The sequence below is a fragment of the Toxotes jaculatrix genome, chromosome 1 (assembly GCF_017976425.1).
Source record: "Toxotes jaculatrix isolate fToxJac2 chromosome 1, fToxJac2.pri, whole genome shotgun sequence".
NCBI classification, from domain to species: Eukaryota; Metazoa; Chordata; class Actinopteri; family Toxotidae; genus Toxotes; species Toxotes jaculatrix.
In genome coordinates, this window is record NC_054394.1 from 1,244,815 (window position 1) to 1,265,701 (window position 20,887).

At 43.1% G+C, this 20,887-nt stretch overlaps 3 protein-coding genes across 3 annotated transcripts in view; 1 reads left to right on the top strand and 2 right to left on the bottom strand.

Moving 5' to 3' along the window:
• Positions 1–2,714, bottom strand: part of ccdc102a (coiled-coil domain containing 102A) — a 48,580-nt gene extending 45,866 nt beyond the window's left edge. The window contains exon 1 of the mRNA XM_041042096.1: positions 2,568–2,714. The gene's annotated coding sequence lies outside the window, so the exon portion shown is untranslated. The remainder of the gene's footprint in view (positions 1–2,567) is intronic.
• Positions 2,715–5,527: 2,813 nt separating this feature from the next.
• Positions 5,528–13,507, top strand: txlng (taxilin gamma). Its single transcript, XM_041044708.1, has 11 exons — positions 5,528–5,578; positions 7,611–7,719; positions 7,882–8,029; positions 8,371–8,462; positions 8,856–9,026; positions 9,182–9,376; positions 9,816–9,935; positions 10,085–10,159; positions 10,261–10,353; positions 10,452–10,547; positions 10,785–13,507. The coding sequence occupies exons 2-11, from the start codon at positions 7,627–7,629 to the stop codon at positions 11,166–11,168; spliced, it is 1,467 nt and encodes a 488-aa protein (XP_040900642.1). The 5' UTR covers positions 5,528–5,578; positions 7,611–7,626; the 3' UTR covers positions 11,169–13,507.
• Positions 13,508–13,515: 8 nt separating this feature from the next.
• LOC121186093 (histone-binding protein RBBP7) lies at positions 13,516–20,543 on the bottom strand. Its single transcript, XM_041044718.1, has 12 exons — positions 20,399–20,543; positions 19,726–19,870; positions 19,190–19,335; positions 17,745–17,918; positions 17,515–17,630; positions 17,003–17,163; positions 16,674–16,800; positions 16,484–16,561; positions 16,192–16,268; positions 15,816–15,873; positions 15,387–15,497; positions 13,516–15,276 (listed from the first exon to the last, which is right to left on the bottom strand). Exons 1-12 carry the CDS (start codon positions 20,412–20,414, stop codon positions 15,205–15,207), a joined length of 1,281 nt encoding a protein of 426 aa, XP_040900652.1. The 5' UTR covers positions 20,415–20,543; the 3' UTR covers positions 13,516–15,204.
• Between the last annotated feature and the right edge of the window lie 344 nt (positions 20,544–20,887).

Here is a 20,887-nt window from a genome sequence, read left to right on the forward strand (position 1 = left end):
ACAGCAGTTTTAATAATCAGTGGTTTACTGAGCAAAAATGCCAAACATAATAACTACTGTGAGGATTTGCTACTTTGTTTTATATGGCTGCAAATTGAATTTTGAATTTGCACCGTTGGCTGGACAAAATTAAGCAACTGGAAAGTGTCACCATGAGATGTTGTGTTTTCCACTTCTACTAAACTTAAACATTAATCAGTTAATGGAACTGAACTGCTGAGGGAGAACTGTAATAATACAGCCCTTCACCTGTTAACTTACTGACATGATAAAAATATGATATAGAACATTGATTGATATAGTACACATGTGGCCTCCACTGACCCCAGATGTCTGCACCACTGCAGAGATCTGTGTACTTCTTCCATCATGGTACTATTTTAATATATTTCTTACAATAACTAAATAGATGTGTACAGGTAATTCTTTCATAGTCAGCACTGTGAAAAACAATCATCTGTGACAGATGCATCTAAATATTTGTGACAGAAGAAGAAAATAAAACCCTTGAAAAGGCGGCATAGGTCTAAAAAAGTATTAAAGGAGCCTAAGTTAAATATAAACAGTCCATCCTACACAAGACCAGTCTATAATACTATACACACACACACAAACAGAGATCAGACATAGTGTCTGAACCAGGAACACTTGGCTTTTGCCTTCAGAAACTCTTTGTTTCCATGACAACCACACCCTGAAGTCACACAACAGTGTGAAGCCTGCATATGTGTGCCCTCCACATTTAAGTGTACGTGTGTGTGTTTACAAGAAAGACAGATAAACATAGGAAACTGAACTGAATTAAATGGGGGACAGGAGTGTGTGAGAGAGGCGACGATGGAGGTGAAAACCGATGAGCAGGGCGCAGACTGCCAGGGCCGTCACACACACAAAGGACGCAGCTACAGGAAGCAAAACAGATGGTGGTGTCCGCTGTGTGAAACCTCAGGATGATATGCTGTGAGAGAAGTACAACTTCACAATCCTTAACACCTTCACATCAAACATTCTGATTTAAAAAAAAAAAAAAAACAACCCTAAAATTACATTCCTGTTTGTTCTGTTCTTCATTTTTCATTCCTTTCTGTGGTTTGGAGATGATTCACTGACTTTTTGGAAGTGGTCAGAGGCTAATCTAACCACTTCAAAAGCACAAAAGCAGCTCCAAACAACCTGATCACCCAGGAAGTGACTGCAGCTGAAGTGTCAGTCTTTCTCCAGATTACGGTAAAGTACAACAATTCATGTATTACCAAAAATGTTGCAGATTAATTTTCTTTCAATCAACTCATCAATTAATTGACTGTGCTCTAGTTGTGTTTGATCCAGATTTAGACAGACAGACAGACACACACACACACACACACAAAGTGTTCTTCAGCCATAGTATTAAGATCTGTCCATACCTGCCTGTCAGAGGGAAGGAACCTGCATTTAAATCCAAACTAGCAGCTGTTTAGTTGACAACAAAAAGAAAGCATCAGTCTTAATCTGTGCTAACTCACCGAGCTAGAGCCACCCACTACATTTTAAACATATAAATCAAAAACAAATGCTGACAAATGCCTTTCTCCTGCTGCTGGAATGCAGTGCACAAACATCCAGTCTCTTCAGAAGGGATTCTTTGGGATGAAGTTCTCTGAAGTGGGAGGTTAATTATTGTATTCATTTAGGGGTCTGACAACAGAAGTGCAGGACTTCCTGCAATGCTAAGCTCTGTGACTCGAATGTAGGTGAGAGGCACAAAATGGGGCAAACCCAGCCCTACCTTCATGACACACTTCACATGAAGCTGATCCCAGACCACCACGGCTAAGAATACGAGATCTCAGCATGTTTCCAGTCATTAAGGATGGTTTGCTCAGTTTTCAAGTGAGCTGCCTGTCACAAGATGTGAATCTATCCTCAAGTTACACCTCAAACACAACGGTTCAGACGTTCTGTCATTAACTCCGGCAGCTAAAAATGCATCCTTCATGGCTGACATTATGCTTACATTGTTTGGTTTATGCAAAAACAAGGTCAGGGTTGAGCCACACTGAACTTACACCAAAGATTTTTATAAGACAGCTGTGACATTCATGTATTCATCTCATTTCTGAAGAAGCTAACTGAGCCCCTTTCAGGTACCACTTGGGTCCCTCACTTTAGGAACTGCTACAGGCTACTCTCTGGAGCTCATTAGTCATGTTCCTTATATTACAGTTATTTATAAATCCTCAAAAATGACTTAAAAATGTCAAAAAGTCAATGAGTAAAGAAAAGAGCCCCACTATGTAAACTTCACTGAGGCTTCCAAAGGCAGGAGAGAATTTCCCTTATGTCCCTAATACATCTGACATACCAGGAGACATCAGGGATACAACAACAAGGCAACTGTCCTTTCACAGAGCAAGATAGGTCTGTTATTTGTGAATAATTACCCCAAAACAATCAATGTAACCTACATGGAAAGAAAAGGAGAAGAACATAATGGTTTTCGTGTCATTTGACACCAATGTGTCTCCAAGCAGTGGGCTCAGTCAAACTATCCACCACTATAACAACAAAAGCAGGGGAGAACGTACCGTAAAGGAAGAAACGGTCAATGCTGCTGTTATCTCGTCCTGGAACATGTATTTTTATCCCGGCGAGGCGGCTGAGGGTTCCCCCTTTTTTCCTGCCAGCTCTCCGTCAGGCTCCCGTTCTCTCCCCGCTGTTCTTTTTTTTCTCCCCCTCTGCTCTGGATGGAAAACGACGTCCTCACTAAGGAGAGAAAACGGGAGGGTCTCGAGCGTTTGGACAGCCCGACCGACCAATCGGCGATCGATATGACAACAGTCTACTACCGTGAGCCAATCGGCTCCTGTTCCCAACACAGCCGCGCGCTTATTGGTGGGCTGAGCAAAGACCTCCCTGTTGAAATTACTACTGCAAGAGCAAGGGCTCGTGCAATGTGATCTCCCTCATACCAGTGCACTTACTTGGAGCTGCACACACGCGCGCAGTTAAAGGTTCAGCCATTCAAAGTCTATTCAGGAGATTTTTGTGTTATAAAGGCAAAAATTACTGAGCTATGAACTGTGAACTACTGTTTATTACTAACGTCAACATTGGCTTTGGATTTGAAAGCATGTTGTTGTTTCCAAAACATTAAAAAAAACTAATATTAATAGCATTGCCTCGGTTAATCGATTACGCTTTAGGTCTGTAAAACAGCATCATCACAGTTTCCTAAAAAAAAAAAAAAAAGACATCTTTAAACATCTTCAAACTTGTTTTTATCAGACCAAGGATCCGAACCCCAAAGATTTTCTGGCACATTGGAAAGGCGGGAACTGGCTGCTATTTATAAAAGAAAACAAAATTCAAATTTTCTGTCAACTCACTGACTGATGATTTAAGACACATAGTGACTTTTTTTTTAGCATTTCTTGTTGGGGAAAAAAATCTAAATTAGAGATGTCACAATCACATTTTTTGAGCCTCCAAATCTTTCAGTATTGAGTGTCTGTTGTATCTGCATATAATTATAATCTTATTATTATTTTTACAATGTTTTTAGTATTTTTTTTTAGCTTTTAGATCTACATTAAATAATAGTAAATCAGTTGAATACACTAGACCAATACAATACTGGCTTGATCAGCTTAGACAAGTGCTAAACTAAAAACCAGACACCAGCCGAGTCTCATGAGAGTCAAAAAGAGTTTGACAAAACACAACACTGGTGCCCTCTGATGGCAAGCCATGGAGCATGGTCTACAACAGAGGTCTTCAACAGGGGGTCCGAGAACCTAAGGGGGTCCTTGGAGGTACTGCGGGGGGGTCGTGAAATTTTTGGTTGATTAGACAATTTTTTATCTATTTTTTATTTTCCCCCCATTTTCTTCCCACAAATTTAAATGTCTTTAAAAACACGTTAACATGAATTAAACATATTAGCGAGGGGGTGGCCTGAAAAACGTTGAAGACCCCTGGTCTACAATAAATACAGTTCATACTGTATTTAAAAGACTGTATGCGCCACTAAAAGCCATCCAGATCTAAATGCATCCAGGTGTTTGAATCAATGCACAGGGATCCAGGATCATTGCTTTTTAAAAAAAATACAGCAGTTCCTCTTAGTAAGTAATGTGGATTGACTCAATGACTGCAGGCTGCAGAAATAACTACATTTCGTCTAAATTCCCAAATTTCTAACAACGACATGCAGTTTGGTGCATTATGGGAAATGTAGCAGACCATACAACAAGCACTAATGCAGTGATCTAACTATTAAACTCTGGGACTTTCACTATCTTGTGAGGGATCACAAAGTTTAATCTATCTAATAATTTGTTGGACCATCATGCCAAAACCCTGGTGATTGTTTGTTTTCTTGTCCTAAAATGAGTTAATCATTTTCCTCATACTATATGTACTGTATTTACAATGATGACTTCTGTTTGGTGCATAACCCCAGCACACCTCACAATGCCCCTCACTTCCAACACTATAGTTTACTCTCTTTCAAGAGGTAAACTTGATAATGTCAAAATAAGATGTTATATCAAGAAGAAGGTGATTTGAATTGAGAGCAATGGCTGAGACAGTGTAATGAAGTAGTTTCTGTAGTTGTTGGGATTGGCTGTCGAGTGGCTGTTGTTTTCTTCCTTCTCTGACGTCCCGGAAAAAGAGCAGCTCTGAGATTCTTTCTGTTGGTGTTGACTTTAGCTGCATCAAGTTAGTCGGATTACTACTGGAATTAAGAGGGTAATTTCAAATTAAAAGCATACCAAAAAATGACGGGTTAATAGCCTATGCACAGGAAGGTATATTTGCTGTAAAATTCATTAACGTTATAATTAACACTTATTAACATTGCATACAAAGCAAGTATGATAAAGATCTATCGATGATGATGATGATTATACAAAAAAATGCAAAATCTGTGGCAAAAGAGTAAATCTGTGATTTAAAAGCAGTGGTGGGGGTACTCAGATCCTTTTCTGGAGTAAAAGTACTACTACCACAGACTAAAAGTACTCCATTAAAATACTGAAAATGAATGAAGTAACACTGAAAATGTTACTTATGTAAAAGTATAAAAATTGCCCTTGTGAGTGATCTACTATTACATCTTTATTTTTTACAGATACATTAAATCATAAACAGCATTTTACTCTCGCAAATGGCTGTGGTGGACCTTATTTTTAATTTATTTTTATATCGAGCTGCAAGTAATTTTTATTTTCATTATTTATTAGCATGCTGATTGTGTTCTTTGCTGTCTGATTGATCGATTGTTTGCCAAAAACTTCTAAAATTACCAACATACTTATGATTAAAAAGCATTTTTCATTTAGTTTTAACTATTAGTTTTAAAAGAAAATAATTGTATATACTGATGGATAGTTTATTCAGCAACAAAGCATACTCTTTTATGAGCTCCTCCTTTTCAGTATGTAAGATCCTGAAGTATCGCAAGTTGACCTCTAGACACGCGCGACACGTTAGATTTTGAAAAGGTTTAACCGGAAGTTTGACTTTTATCTGACAGTCCCGCCTAGCTTGATAACAGTGTCCTGTCCTGCTTCCATCCACAGTGAAAACACAGGTAAATGCTCTAGCTATTTCAGCAACACATTTGCTTCACCGGCTTTGTACCGTGCTGATTTTACATAACTTCAGCGCAGTGTGTGACTTGCTACTATCAGCCTGAGTGTGTAGCTTTTTAATTTACTACCACACGTTTCGTGTTTGCCGAAGTAAAGTTCACTTCTAGTGTTACCCAACAGAGTTAGCTTAGCTGTTAGCACAGGATTAGCCCTGCTAACAATAGCAAACTAATGTTAGCTGACAGTAGAGATGTGTTTTACACTTTCACGGCTAAGTAGCGTTAATTTATCAACTGTGCTCTTTACTATCTGTGGTAAAACCTGACCTGGATACACTTATTCTGTAAATGCTTACGGTGGTCTATTTAAGGGATAAATAATGAAGTGCTTGCTGTTCGTTTAGCTAAGTAGCTAACATGACCTGGGTCGATGGAACGTCATTCCAGACTCCCTTTACAACCTCGAAGGTTTACGGTTACCTTGTTTATCTGCAAACCACTTTGCTGATATTATGAAGACCATTTTACATGTACAAAAAGGCATCTCTGAATTCAGCTCAAGTATTATACTTCAGTTGCTAAGCGTGTCTGTATTTCTTCCACTTTCTGAAGTTGGTTAGCCTTAGCTAACATTACTTCTGCCAGGGGACAGAAACCCCCGACTTTAAGTGACATTAAACATCTTACATCATGCACTACAGACACGTTATGTAGCAGAGGGGCATATATTTCACGAGAAAGCAGATCGCCCTGAGGTTTTCTTCATATTGAGCGAACAACATGTAGCAACGCAGCTAACTGCATGTTTTGCGTGCTTGCCAGTATCGTGTCGGCTCGTCAGTTATGCAGGAAACTGCAGCGAAGTTAGCTCAGATATTACATGACCCATTTGGTTTACACCAATAACATACTACTTTTTTCAATCGACACACGGGCATATCAGTCGTGTTAGCGTTTGACAGGGCAAGCTAGCGATAGTACTAAACATAGTTAAAAAAAAAAAAAAACAGTGTTCCTTCCTTTTGGTTAGCTCAAATTATACACACCAGCTAGCCTACAAGATACGCTAGACTGTCATTAACTTCCTCGAGTTACCTGTCTGTTGTGTCAGTCCACTTTCGTAACGTAATGTGACAGTGTGAACTGTCGAGCGGTGTTCAACCTGTTGGACTCCTTTAATGTCAGTGGTGGTACGAGGCTAAAGCTAACTAGTTACCGTAGAAAGATGGAAGTAAAGTGTTGGTAGGCCTGAGACGACTGTAGGAATCGTCTGGATATATTTGATTTATATTTTGTTTGGTTGAGATACCTACACACACGTATCATACAATCACAGGGTCATTCACGTTGGTTTCAGTCCCTCTAATATGTGTCCATGATGAAGCATGCTGTGTTCCGCGCTGACATGTATCAGTCTCAGGCGGCATGTTCAGGCTGCTCCTCCACTGTTGTTCACACGTGGTTGACATATGCTATCTGGTGTTAAATGAATGTTCTTGCTTTGCTAACATAGTAAAGTGATAAGCTTATTCCTCTCTATCAGGTCTTGTGAGATGGCAACAGCCTCAGTTACTGTAAAAGCTGAGCAGATTTCAGAGATGATGTGTTTTTGACACAGCTGACACTGAAGGCATAGATAGCCAGATTGGGAATCCAGCTCTGGTGCAGTTGTAGCATGTAGTACATCAACACAGAGGTGTTGCCATAAAGTCTTTGTTTCCATTATATAGAATTTATTTTTTGCCAGCCCTGAAGGAAATGATACGTGTGCCAGGTATATCTCTGGGCATTGCAGATCAAGGTAGAATACATAAACACAGGAGACTGGCACAGTCAGAGAGAGAGAGAGAATGAAAATAAGTAAACCTGAACTTGACCAGGCCTGACAGGACAATGATTGTGGTGTGGAGTCCCCTCTCATGGTATTATAGACCGCTCAATAGTGTTTGGGTGTCAGGTGTAATGTGTATTAATCAAACAATTTCTGGATTGTATGTCAATGGCTCAATTCTGGTTTACTGTGAATTTCTAGCTTGTGATCAAGACTGATGGAGACAACAGGAGTTTGTGAGATTGATGTGGCGAACAGAAGAATAGTGGGAGGCAGTGATTCTCCCCCTGACCTGGACAGCCCGAGCCAGGTAAACACTATCAACATGTTTTATTGTGTGTGATGTACTGGTAATATTCTTTTATTTGTCGTGCCGCTACCACCTTACTGTCAAGTATCCTGTTTTCAATATCTTGCAAGAAGCAAGAAGTCTGTCATTTCTGTGTGTGTGTGTGTCTGTGTGTGTCATCAGGAGGAGGTTGCAGAGTTTGATTTGGGGTTGTGCTGCGCTGAAGAGGAGAGGGGGGAAACTCCAGGCAGAGAGGACAGTCCCAGTGACCTGGGGGAGGCAGAGCTTGATCCTGGAGGAGACCCCAAGGCTGGAGAGGAAAAGGCTTTTGGTAGGAACACTACAAGCACTCAGACAAGCTCCTTATTACATTAATGTGATGGCAGTTTTACATGTTGGTCTCCTGTCTTTATTAACACTTCAGTCATATTCCTTTAAAATTCACAACAGCAGTCTTACTGGGCTAGACCTGTATCTGAAAAGGGCTGTAAGGTAGAGAAAGGTCAGGTTAAACTAAACAACCAGGGTGCTAGGACTTCTTCTGTCATTAGCCCAGGTGTGGCCAGTGTTACCTGGCATTACTCTTATCTCTGGTTATAGAAATTGTTCACTGGACTTTTGCTTGGATTAATGAGGGTTTTTTTTTTCTTTCTGTTGTGGTTTATGTTCCAGGGAAGGAGGTTGTTCTGTTGATGCAGGCCTTGAACTCTCTTGCCACTCCTGAGGAGAAACTGGCTGCGTTGTGCAAGAAATATGCAGACCTGGTAAGATGAATATCTGCATTTAAACTGTTACACTTAGATTCTGAGGCCACTGACACTGAGGAACCAGTCAGCGAAAAACTGAACATGGGTCTTATTCACAAACGTATTCAGACCCTCAGTTCATTTCTTTGTAGAGGCCCCTCTGGCAGAAGTTACAGTTTTGTGTTTTCTTCGCTAAATCTCTGCAAACCTGGATTTGGGCAGTTTATCTCTTTGTTCTTGACATAGTCTCTCAAGCTCTGTCAGACTGGATCTGAAGTGTCTGTGAACTGTCATTTTCTAGGGGGTTTGGCTGGTCCACTCAGGGACAGTCAGAGACTTGTCCTGAAGCTCCTCCAGTCTTGTCTTGTGATAATACCATAATGTGATGTTTGATGTTAACTCTGTGTTCAGCTGGAGGAGAGCCGCTGCATGCAGAAGCGACTGAAAGCCCTGCAGAAGAAGCAGTCTCAGATTGTGAAGGAGAAGATCCACCTGCAGGGAGAGCACAGCAAGGCCATCCTGGCCCGCAGCAAGCTGGAGAGCCTCTGCAGGGAGCTGCAGAGACACAACAAGACGCTGAAGGTACAGCTACACTCATCAGTGTTGTCTTCATGCAGGCACAAACTCGTACCGCTGTTCATGTTGTCCTTCTGGGACAAATTTAGCCTCCTTTTCTCCCCTCCTCCCTTTTAACACCTCGTCGACCTCCTCTCATTCCCACATCTGTCACCTGACAGGAGGAGAACGCCCAGCGGTCCAGGGAGTACGAGGAGCAGCGTAAGGAGGCCATGCTGCACTTCCAGATGACCTTGAGCGATATCGAGGTGCAGATGGAGCAGCACAGCTCCCACAACACCAAGCTGAGGCAGGAGAACATGGAGCTGGCCGAGAAGCTCAAAAAGCTCATCGAGCAGTATGAGCTCAGAGAGGAGGTCAGACTGCACAACGCAACTTTCCTTTCAGTGTTGAGCTGCAGAGAATTTTTTCATTATAGAAAACCAGAGGATGAGGACAAAATACAATACTGGCAAACATTTGTTTTTAAAAAAAAAGAGCAGCAGCTTGTGCCACTAATAATGAAACATTAAGGCTGGGTGCTGTGTCAGTGTTTAAAAAGGTGTGTGAGGTGCTGCTGTTTCTACTGTACAGCTGTGGCTGGAGGGGTTGATGCAAACACGGAACATCTGAATGAACCTCAAACTGTTAAAAACTGATCTAATTATATACACTTGGACTTTTCATTTTTATACCATTCCAGATAATGGAGCTTTAAGAGAAATGTTTACTGGCTGCGATCACAAGGTGCTCAGAGCGTGGAACGTCTCGTTTTGTCTAGCCTAATGGAAAATGCGATACGTGTCCCTCTTGCAGCACATAGACAAGGTGTTCAAGCACAAGGAGCTGCAGCAGCAGCTGATGGACGCCAAGCTGCAGAGAATCACAGAGATGATGAAGGAAGTGGAGGAGAAGCAGCAGAGAGAGAGGGACTTTGTGAGTACACCTCTGTGCCTGCTGTTTATCTGAGGGTCCGTTCTGGGTTTCACCGTACCGTCAAATACCAGGGGTAACTCGTCGGCAGCTGAACAGAGGTCAGATCTCAGGCATTAAATGGACTGACTGACTGTGCTGTGATGTTTCAGCTGCTGAAGGATGCCACAGAGTCCAGACGCAAGTGTGAGCTGATGAAGGAGCAAGAAATGCAGCTCAAACAACAGGTAAGTGCACTCACACACAGATACACACACACACACACACACGTTTCTGTTCTCTGTTTATCTCTGTTCACATCCCGCTGCTCTCATCACGTCTCTCGTAGCTCTCATTATACATGGACAAGTTTGAGGAGTTTCAGAGCACTCTGGCTAAGAGCAACGAGGTCTTCACCACTTTCAGACAAGAGATGGAAAAGGTGAGAGACAGCCAGTCACCTGTCAGTGACCGATGACTTCCTGTTGTCTACTTTCATCCGTTTGTGGCCCACCAGTAACTGTCTGTATTCACCTCCAGATGACCAAGAAGATCAAGAAGCTGGAGAGGGAAACGACGCAGTGGAAGACCAAATGGGAGAGCAACAACCAGGCCCTGCTGCAGATGGCCGAGGAGGTGACTTTATGATGCGCTCTCTTTGTACACGCTCTGCTTTTGGTTGTGGTGGTAATAGTAAGATTAAAAGAATAGTTCAACATTTAGAAAATCAGAGGAAGTCTTTTGTTAGGCCTTCAGATTCTCATGTGGTTGAAAGCTCTGACAAAGTCATACTAATGGCCATTTTTACCCATTTTTCCAAACTGCCCTTTTCAAGCTGAGCTATGAATTTTGAAACTTTGTGTTGCGTTGTAGAAAACTCTGCGTGACGGCCACTTCAAGGCCCTGCAGGGGAAACTGGAGCTGCTGGAGAGGCTGTGCAGAGCCCTGCAGAAGGAGAGGAACGACCTCAACAACCGGCTCAGCCTCCTGCAGGAGCAGGGAGACAAAGGGACCACAGCACCTCCTGAAGCCCAGCGACGGGAGCCCTCAGAGGAAGACGAGGACGAGGAGGAGGAGGAGGACGAAGAGGAGGAGGAGGTGGAGGGCTTGGCACAGGGCGGCGAGCAGGAGACAGAGGGCATTCACCAAGCTCCCAGACCACCTGAACTGGACTCCTCATCGGCTGCTACTAACAAAACCACTACTGCTACGACGACCAGCCAGTCGGCAGAAACACCAACCACACAGCAGGACTGAGAGAACCTACATGGCGTGTGTGTGTGTGTGTATGTAGGTGAGAAGGGTTTTATAGGAGGGCTCCACACACCTCCAGCCTAGTCCCTGAACTAGCCAGACAAACCATCGTCAAAGGAGATAGAGATTTCTTTTCTTTTTTTTTTTTTTTTTTAAAGTCTAGACCTGCCTCTCCAGGTTTCTACACACAGTCTGAACCCATATCTTTTTGTGTGATAGTTTAAGAAGAATAAAACGGCTGTATCAAAGAGTCTATTCTAAAAGTTTGCCCATGTTTACATCGGTTGTAAGAATTGGCTTTGTGGCGAGCACTGCGTTTTCTACCATAACTGTATTTTCATACAGAAATTTCCATGCAGGCTGATTGAAGCTCTCTCTCTTCACATGCATCCCTCCCATCCCTCATTGACAATTCTAGTTTGGTTCATTGTAAAGTAAGGGTAAATCACATTTCTAAGTGTGTATTAATGGAAGCTGACAGTCAGAATGTGATTGGTAGAGCTGGAAGAGGAAACAGGACGTACTGTAGAGCGAGTGCAGAGTCAGATTTGGGCTTATTTGACATCTGAATTGCCTCTGTATTCAACTTTTTTTTTTTTTTTTTAAATCACATTATATTTTAAAGTTTTGGCTTTTTATTTTGTTTTGGAGCCAGAAGTGTCACAGCAGCATTAATCTGCACATCCTCATAACACAGGTGACACTGCTTTGAAGCTCGGGGGGATGTAGATGCTGAGTTACAACCTACAACATGCTGGGAACACGCTAACGTCAAAGCAGCCACAATGACCTGTCAGGCTACAACATGCTCTGTCACTACGCTAAGCTCGTACTGTTTGCTGTGCTGAGAGGAAAGGCTGATCTGAGGAGTAATGTGTGATGCATTTGATGGATGGATTGAACAGCACAGTTGTTGGGACAGCTGTTGATAAAGGTGAAGCTGGAACAGGAAATAACACACACACACATCTTTACGAAAGAAGAGCTGAGAGAGAGAGAGAGAGGGTCAGAGTCTGGCTGATCAGTGTGGAGTGGGATTCTGTCCTAGTGTCAGAGGATCAGTGTAGATGACGGAGAGCTTTAGTCTGGATGAAGCTGATGGTAAAGCATCTGAGTCAGTGTCTGCTGGGTGGCTGCAGTGTTCTCTTTACGTTTTTTTAAATCCTGTCAGTGGTTTTTTGTCATAGTATTATCTAAAGAGCTGTTTAGTTTTGAGAACAGTGATATCACCAGTAGGGCTGTCGGTATTTCAGAAGATCATGTTCAAACTAATTGGAGGTGGGCGGTCTGAGCAGGCGGCACAGGTGACGCTGTCCTCAGGTTCCTTTTGGCTGTAGAGGAAGTTTTTTTTTTTTTTTTACGTCGTCTGTGTTTTATTTCACCATCTTATGTCGAAGAATCCAAAAATCTTTCCACACTGTTCTCCTCAGATGCTTCAGTATTATCGTCCAATCAGCACAGCCTTTCTTATTTATTAGCTTAGTGTACTGATCAACATGGCAGCAAGACGTCAAGCTGTTCTTATGAATTTGGAATCATGCCACCATCACTGAAATGATGAGAAATTCATACATAAATGATGAAATGATGCATCCCTTGGAGAGACCGCTGAAATGATGATACTCGGTGAAAGTCTTTGTGCTACGTGTGTCACATCAGTAGATTTACACCTGCACCTCAGCTCAGCTTTGTTTTGTCAGCGTGACAGGGCTGTAGAGAGGAGGAGAGCCAGGTCACCGACAGATCGTTTAATGTTAAGTGATGTCTGAAAAACCACCAACTCTTTCAGTGCGTCAGGATAATGGGCCCCGTTTGTCTTTGAAACTTCATACTGGAAGAAAAAAGGAGTGTGATCTGCTTTTCTTATGCGTTTGAATAAAAAGATGTTGATGTCCGTCAGCGATGCATATTCATGGCCGTCGCAGGAGCTGACTCGTGAGCATGAATGCAGGGAGTCTTATCATTAGCTGGGTCACATCAGATTCTGGATCTTGTTCCATCATATTGTTGGGATTGTTGCACCAGTGAGAAGAACCATCTCCACCTTTCATTTTATTTTATTTTTTTGTTGGGATGTGAAGAGAAGAATCATCAAAGTCTGTTCACTTTCATCTTCTCTGCTTATTTTAATTCCCATTTGTGTTCTTTGGGGCAGCATCATCATAACCTTTAACCCTTCATTAACACGGGTCAATGAGGCCCGATATCTCAAATATAGCACTTATAAATGTTGATGCACAGTGATCTGCTGACTCCTTCTAGTTCCTTTCATTGGCTTCCTCATTTGGAAATTTGCATCTTTTGTGGGTGTAAATCACAAGACTGATCTAAGATCAGCATTTTGTTTTTGTTTTTAGATCTCAGTGTGATGAAGGACGATTCCCTCAGCACTGTCGAAACCTGTTACTCCAGTTCAGCAGCCTGTCCTGGAGCTCACTATAACTGTAACACAAATGAGAATCAAAGGGGTCGTAGAGTCATTCTCCTTATTAACAGATGTGTACACAAACAGGCTGTTTGTCGCACAAACCACGTGAGAGAGAGAGGGCGAAATGTCCTGAGACGCTGCCTTTTTAAGGTCTGACTGATTTTCACCGCTCCTCCTCATGCGTTTATCTCACACATGGCGTGGATGTGAACACGTACAGGGTCAAGGTGGTGTGTCCATACTTCTAGAGGACAGTTCTGGTCAACAGACTTTTCCACCATCTGTTTCCTCTTTCTTTGGCGTTTGTCCCAGACTGACTCTCAGGTAATGTCAGAATCTACCTCTGTAGGTGAGACTAACTGTGAAAGAAGAGGCATGCGTCACCACAGCTTCAGAGAGCTTTATTTTTACTAAAAAAAACAAACTCACACCCCTTCTTTGATTGTACAATGTTCTTATAGTCCTGTCTTGCTTTTCAATAAACATTTTTGTAGAATTTGCAATTTCTCTTGACTGTGGATTTCTTTCCTCGCTCGGAGTAAATCACTGGGTCTTGGTCTTGTGTGGTTTCCTCGCCGTGTACGAGTGAAGTGAACAGGAAGTGTGTGAGGTCTGAAGGAACATCAGAGGTTCGGAGCATTTTTTTTTAACTTTTTACATAAATGAAAAACTTTTTTTTTTTTTTTTTTTTGGAAAAGTTACAAAAGTTTTATTGTAATTTGTGGTGCCGGGAACAAAACATGGTAATGATGCATCACATGACGACAACAACAGAAAAAGGAGAGAAAAAAAAAAGATGCGTTTCCCTCAAGTGCACTAATTCAGTCCCACGCCTCTGACTCCTGCCAAACACTGAAGACTTCATGTACCTACTGAACAGGAGACAACGGGGAACGTCTGTGTGAAGGGCAGCGGTGATGGGGTCTGCTGAATATGACATCATGTAGCAAAAATAACAGCCACAGGTGGAGGGGGGGTAAAAAAAAATCAGATGTAACAGAAGCTTTCTCTGGACATGACCAGCATGGTTCACTTCTAACAGCAAATCAGGTTTCCCAAAATGCATTTCAGTGCTCAGGTGATCTTCTTTTATCTGGGTTTTCTTACATATTTACATCTTCGGGACCTATCTAGTGGTTTCCTGGCTGCTCAGGAGTCAGAATGTAAAATAACACTTTGTCATTTTCCTTGCATGAGCCCTTTGAAATGAACTGGTCTTAATAACTTCCACTGACTTTGTGCACATAAGGGATTTCTGCTCCTCAAAGCCTCTTCCACCACAAAAAAAAAAAAAAATCCCCATTTCCCCAAACACTGGAGAAACTACAGCCTGAGCAGGCACAACAAGTGCTTTCCTGTTTTGGGATACCTGGGCTGTGGTGAAGTCTAAGAAAGAAGAGACTGAATCCAACTGTCTGCTGGCTGGAGTGGAGTCCATGCTGTCTCTGACTCTCCGCTGCTGTTCGTTTGTGCGGAGAGCACATTTTCTCATTGTTGCGCTCGAGTTAAGCTTGAGAGGGAAGCGACGGGCTGGGCTGGGCTGGGCTGGGAGAGGAGCTCAGGGACGGGAGGAGGGGGTCGTGCCTGGAGGGAGATCCGTGCAGAGCTGGGTTAAGATCCCTGAGCCTCCAGCTCTGATGCAGGGGTGTTGTCTGGCTCCTCATCGTTGTAGATGTTCTCCGCCTGCAGGGATATGAAGTGTTAACATACATACTCGTTTTTGTGTCAGCTCACATGTCACAAACTACTGAAGAGGACAGAGAGTGAGTGTGTGTGTGTGTATCTGTACTCACCATCTGCCAGACTTGCATGATGTTGTCCTCAGACACTGAGCAGATGATCCAGGGTTCGTTGGGGTTCCAGGAGAAGTCGGAGATCTTGGCTGTGTGGCCGCCGTGGATGAACTGATGGAAGGAACAAGTAAAGGTAAAGCTGGAGCTAAGAACCACAGACATGCTCAAGTGTCAGTGCTTTGACACGTGGACACGTCTGTGGTTCTAAACTGGTTCTCTAACATGTGAGAAAGCTCTTCATGGATCACTGTGGTCAGTGATGTGCTGTGATGTATCATTAAGCTGACTGGACAGGTGCAGCCTGACACACCTGATTAACTCTCTCCAATCACATTACATGAACCGCTTTGACTGCTGACATAACAATGACCTCATGATGATTGACAGGTATGAAGAGGAGTCTGAATAACACCACAGAATGTCACTGACCAGCAGCTCTGGTGGGCCGTCCTCAGCGTCCTCTGCCGACTGCTCCTCCCCTATTTTACTACAAAAAAAAAAAAAAAAAAACGTCCAATAAAAAAACAGAGTTGGTCAACATAGATACTATTCAATCTGCCGTCAGACACGAGAAATGTTCCAACAATATTTAACACAGTGTGAGCAGTGTTGGCTAACCATTCATACATTATTCATAGCAGGGGTGGGTGGGGGGAAAAAAAGTGGGTGTCAGAGACACTGAGACTGTTCTCCACTGCTGGAGACATGATGTTAACTCCATTCCACCCCCACTTGAAAAACTGTAATGATACTCATCACTTGTCAAACAAAGACATGGATCACAAGACATGGAGACAGTGTTTACCTGAGGTCCCAGACGTTGAGACGTCGGTCGGTGCCGCTGGAGGCCAGGATGGTCTCATTGTGAGGAGACCACTGAACCTGAGGAATGGGACAGTGGCAGGTTAATGTAATACTCAGCAGCACACAGCCTCCCTGAAAGTTTCAGTGAAAAAAGGACTCATCAAAGAACGTATGTCCTGTGCTAAGCTGACAGGATAAGCTTTTGAGGACCACAGGAAGTAAACCTATATCAGACGTTTCCCATCCAACCTCACAGACCCTGAGAGGGGCTTGGCGGAGCAACTCGACCTTACCTGGAAAATTTCGTCTTTGTGGGACTCAAAGGAGTGGAGCTTCAGTTTGAGGTTCCTTAGATCCCACAATGCAACAGTCTGAGAAAACAAAACAAGCTTTGCATTAAAATCTGTATTGGAATTTTTCCCTGAGCTGTGTATTGTTAGGTATATGGTTACTGTTCAGAGAGTATTTCAGCTTCTCCTCTACCTTATCAGCAGAACCAGTGGCCAGGATGAACTCGCTGTAGGGGTTGAAGCTCAGACAGTTGACCTCAGCAGTGTGGGCATCTACTGAGTGGCTGGCTTTGGATGTGTTATTGGACCGAGTGTCCCATCTGTTGGAGGACAGAAGGCAGCAGGGTCATAACACGCACTCACTGAGCACTTCATCACTGCTGTTAATCTGCAGTGATGAAGTAGAAGTGCTCGGTGAGTGCATTTAGTCAGAAATAAAAAAAAAAAAGCATGCAGCATCTCTAACATGGTTAATCTGTTGTTCCTGTTCATACAAACTACCTGTTTGTATCAGCCACTTACATCATGAGTTTCTGGTCGTCGGCCACTGAGCCAAACAGGGACTCATGGAGCAAATGCCAGGAAACATCTTCCACCACTGCTGTGTGGCCTGTGAAGATGGTCTTGGCGTCCACAACCTTCCCTTCCTTTGGACCGGCCCCAATGTCCCACAGACAGATGGTCTGGAGAGGGATGAAAGTGGAAGAACAGTGTTGGTCTACATCATGTTTATCGACCTTGATACATTGTTGTGGTATAAGCCGGGAAGACGCTGCACGGCCGAGCATATCCACAGTTTGTCGTCACAACTTATTTCCAAAAAACAATTTGAATTTTTAAAGTCAAAGTCTGAATAATTTCAGGCAGTAGCAATGAGCAGTCAGAAGATGAGCCCGGCACAATGCTGGAAACTGAAAAAATGTACAGGCATAAGGTTGCAGCCCCGGAATAAAACACATTCTGACACACTCTCCGGTCTAGTCTGGATAAGCAGTCGATGAAGGCCCTGTCAGGATTCAGTTCTAGTCACTCACATGGTCATCAGAGGCACTGAGGAGGTTGCCGCTGAGGTTGGGATTCCAGGAAAGGCCATACCCTTCTTTCTGGTGACCCTTCAGCCTCAAGTCAGGACTGCACTCCCCACTGGGATCTGAAACAACACAAAAAACATCGCATCCTTTCACCTTTATGATGTGTGATTCACTGCAGTGTGAACCCTCTGATGCACGTAGTCACAAGTATACAAGCACAGCAGTGATCCAACCTGGCTTAGGCGGGTGCTTGGTGTAGTCAAAGACCAGCACGTCAGACGTGGGAGTCTTGGTGGCAATGATGAAGGGATTCTGGGGCATGTAACGGGCTCGGTTCACCTCTCCCTCGTGGTTGATCTTGATCTCGATCTCTATTTTCCCACTTACTGAACCAAATCCACCAAACTCTGACAAGAGAACACAAAGGTAATGGGTGTTTTGTAGTGATAATGGCAAGGTTTGGGAAGGTTTGTGTTGGGTGTTCACAAGCAAAACTTACACAAGATCACAGTGGCCTTGACCTTTGACCTCTGACCTCCAAAACATATTGACTCCAACTTTGACAAGCAGTGATAATATGCGCAAAGTTTGAAGAACATCACGCAAAGTATTGTAGAGATAACACATTCTGAAGCACAACATTTGCATTAAGGTCAAAGCGACCTTGGCCTTTGACCTCTGACCTCCACAATCTAATCAGTTCATTCTTGAGTCACAGTCAACATTTGTGCAAAGTTTGAAGACCATCCAGACATAAAATGAACATAAGGTCACAGCGACCTTGATCTTTGACCTTTGACCTCCAAAACCTACTCAGTTCATCCTTCAGTCACAGTCAACATTCTGTCTGAAGACAATCCCTCAAAGGATTCTTAAGCTATCACATTGCCAATCAAAATGTAAACACGGTCATAAGGACCTTGACCTTTGACCTAAAACCTCCAAAATCTACTCACTTCATCTTTGAGTGACTGTGAACATTTGTGCAAAGTCTGACAGAGAGACCTCAAAGCGTTCTTGAGATATCATGCGTAGAAGAATCCGGGACAGATGGATGGACGGACTCCGGCCCTGACTATCGCTGGCACAGAGGCATAATTAGAATTATAGGGATGGTGGGGGCTCTTTAAACATTGGTGCTCAATCCATTCATCCATTTTCTGCTGGTTACAGGTGCAGTCTCAGAACCTTCTGATCACACCTTGTGAGCTCAATTGTGTGTGTTGAGGTTTAGATTTGGAATTTACCTTAGAACTGTTGAGAGGCCACAGTAACATACTTATACATGAATATGGCAACACGCCATAGGAGCAGTGAGCCTTCATCACACCCACAACACACAGCTCGGCTCCCATCAACATACCTGCTGGAAAACAGAGAGGAACACAGTGTCAGCACACAAAAACAAACGAACAAACCAAAAAACCCAACGGCTTAGTTTACAGTGAAACCTCGCCGTTAGGTTTCAGGAAGTGAATTGGACAGCGTCAGCACCTGAGAGCTGTCACCCTTCTTTTACTAAACTAATATTACACTGTCCTCTTGTTTGTATGCTGTGTCTACACCCACTCCCCTGCTCTCACAGACACTCTTTACAGAGGTTTCAATCAAATGTTAAGATGTATGTGAAACGTATTCTACAGCAGTGCTGCTGCAGTACGACTCCCGGTGTATTTACCTCCTTTCTCGCTGTCATAGTGCGAGGCATCAAACTGGGCATCGTCATTTGGTACCTGGACGCTGGCAATCACAAGGTGATTCTGTTCATCTGATGTGTGGGTCCCTAAAACCAGCCTGTGGACAGTGTAGTCCTTCCCCTCTGGCCTGCAGAAATCCACAACATGGACATAAGTTTAATCTGTACTCAGCAGCACAGACAGTTTCACCGTACAGTTTAAATTTAGACCAGAGATTCTGGTATGGAAACAACGTAGGAAGGTAGATCATTCTTCTATGATACTTTACGGTTTTCATTTCTTTGGCAATACTACTAATGTGGAGAAGTTCTTTTGAATTTGGTTGAATTTCATTAGAGCTGCGATTGTCTCTGATAGCGGCAACTTAAAATATTATACAGACATAAGTATACATAACTGATGGATTCTAGACTAATGAATCTTAACGATTCAACCAAATTCAACCAAAACAACCGCCTATTCACATTCTTGCTTGGATTTAAACTATGAGCAGAAAAACGGGAGACAATGCAAATACCTGCGAACATCTGGAAGCCACTGGACAGTAAGGCTGGGCCACTCTAGTGCATGAGTCATCACCAGGTCGTACAAGAAAGGTGTGTTTTTCTTCCAGATCTTGTATTCTTCATTGATGACTCTTTCTTCCACTGCATCGTCGTACACTGCAGCAGAGCGACATGGTTTAAGTTACAGGCATAACTGAAAATAGCAGCAGCTACTGTGTATTCTTCCTCATTTACATCTACATATTTACCAGAACCTGATTAAAAGAAACAGTTACGTGGTAAGTAGAAAGTAAGTATAACCAGTCCGCTGGTGCTGACAAATGATGTATAAGTGATGTATTACTCGCTACCACCCACTACTGTGTGTTTTGGTGAAGGGGGTTATGGCAGCGTAACAACAAACAATTTCCGAAGTTGAAATAAGTTCAATTTGGTGGGTTTAATATATAAATATATACGGAACCTAAAGAACAGAGGTTAGGCATTACGTTCTCTGAGTCATTTAAAACTAAAAACGGCACACAGACTAACTAAAACATGTAAGCCTCCTGACAGGAGTATTACTAGGCTAGCATGTCATGCTAGCACCCATGCCTGAGTTAAACGGCCGAGGTGCGCGCACAAAGCGGCACATGCGGAAAACGGACCACCGTTTTGAACCCCTGGTAGTTCTAGTTAACATACCCTCTTTGTCAGCCATGTTGCAAACTCGGCCCTGTGTCACGATGCTCGAAAGCAAAGTAACCTGGTAAACACTGATTTCGTTTACGCTGCTGCTACCCTGGCTAGCAGTGCTCCTCTTCTATCCCTGCTAAACTAGGCTCCTTCCTTTTCAGCGCCGAATTACTCGATACCTACTGCGCACGCGTCAGTGAGCTCACACCGACGGGGTCCAACGCTGCGCGCGGATAGCGCAGACTTCAGGATTTTCAAGAGAAAATACTCGCATAAAAAAATAAGAAGAAATCAGATAAGACGAATGTGTAAATTAAAAATAGCCAACCTGACAAGTATGTACACCCACCAAGTACTTCATTAGGAACACCCGTACACCTCATTATCAGCAGTTATCCCATCAGCCAATCTCATGGCAGCAGTGCAATTAACAAAATCCTGCAGGTATAGGTCAGGAACTTCAGTTAATGTTCTCATCAAGCATTACAATGATAAAAA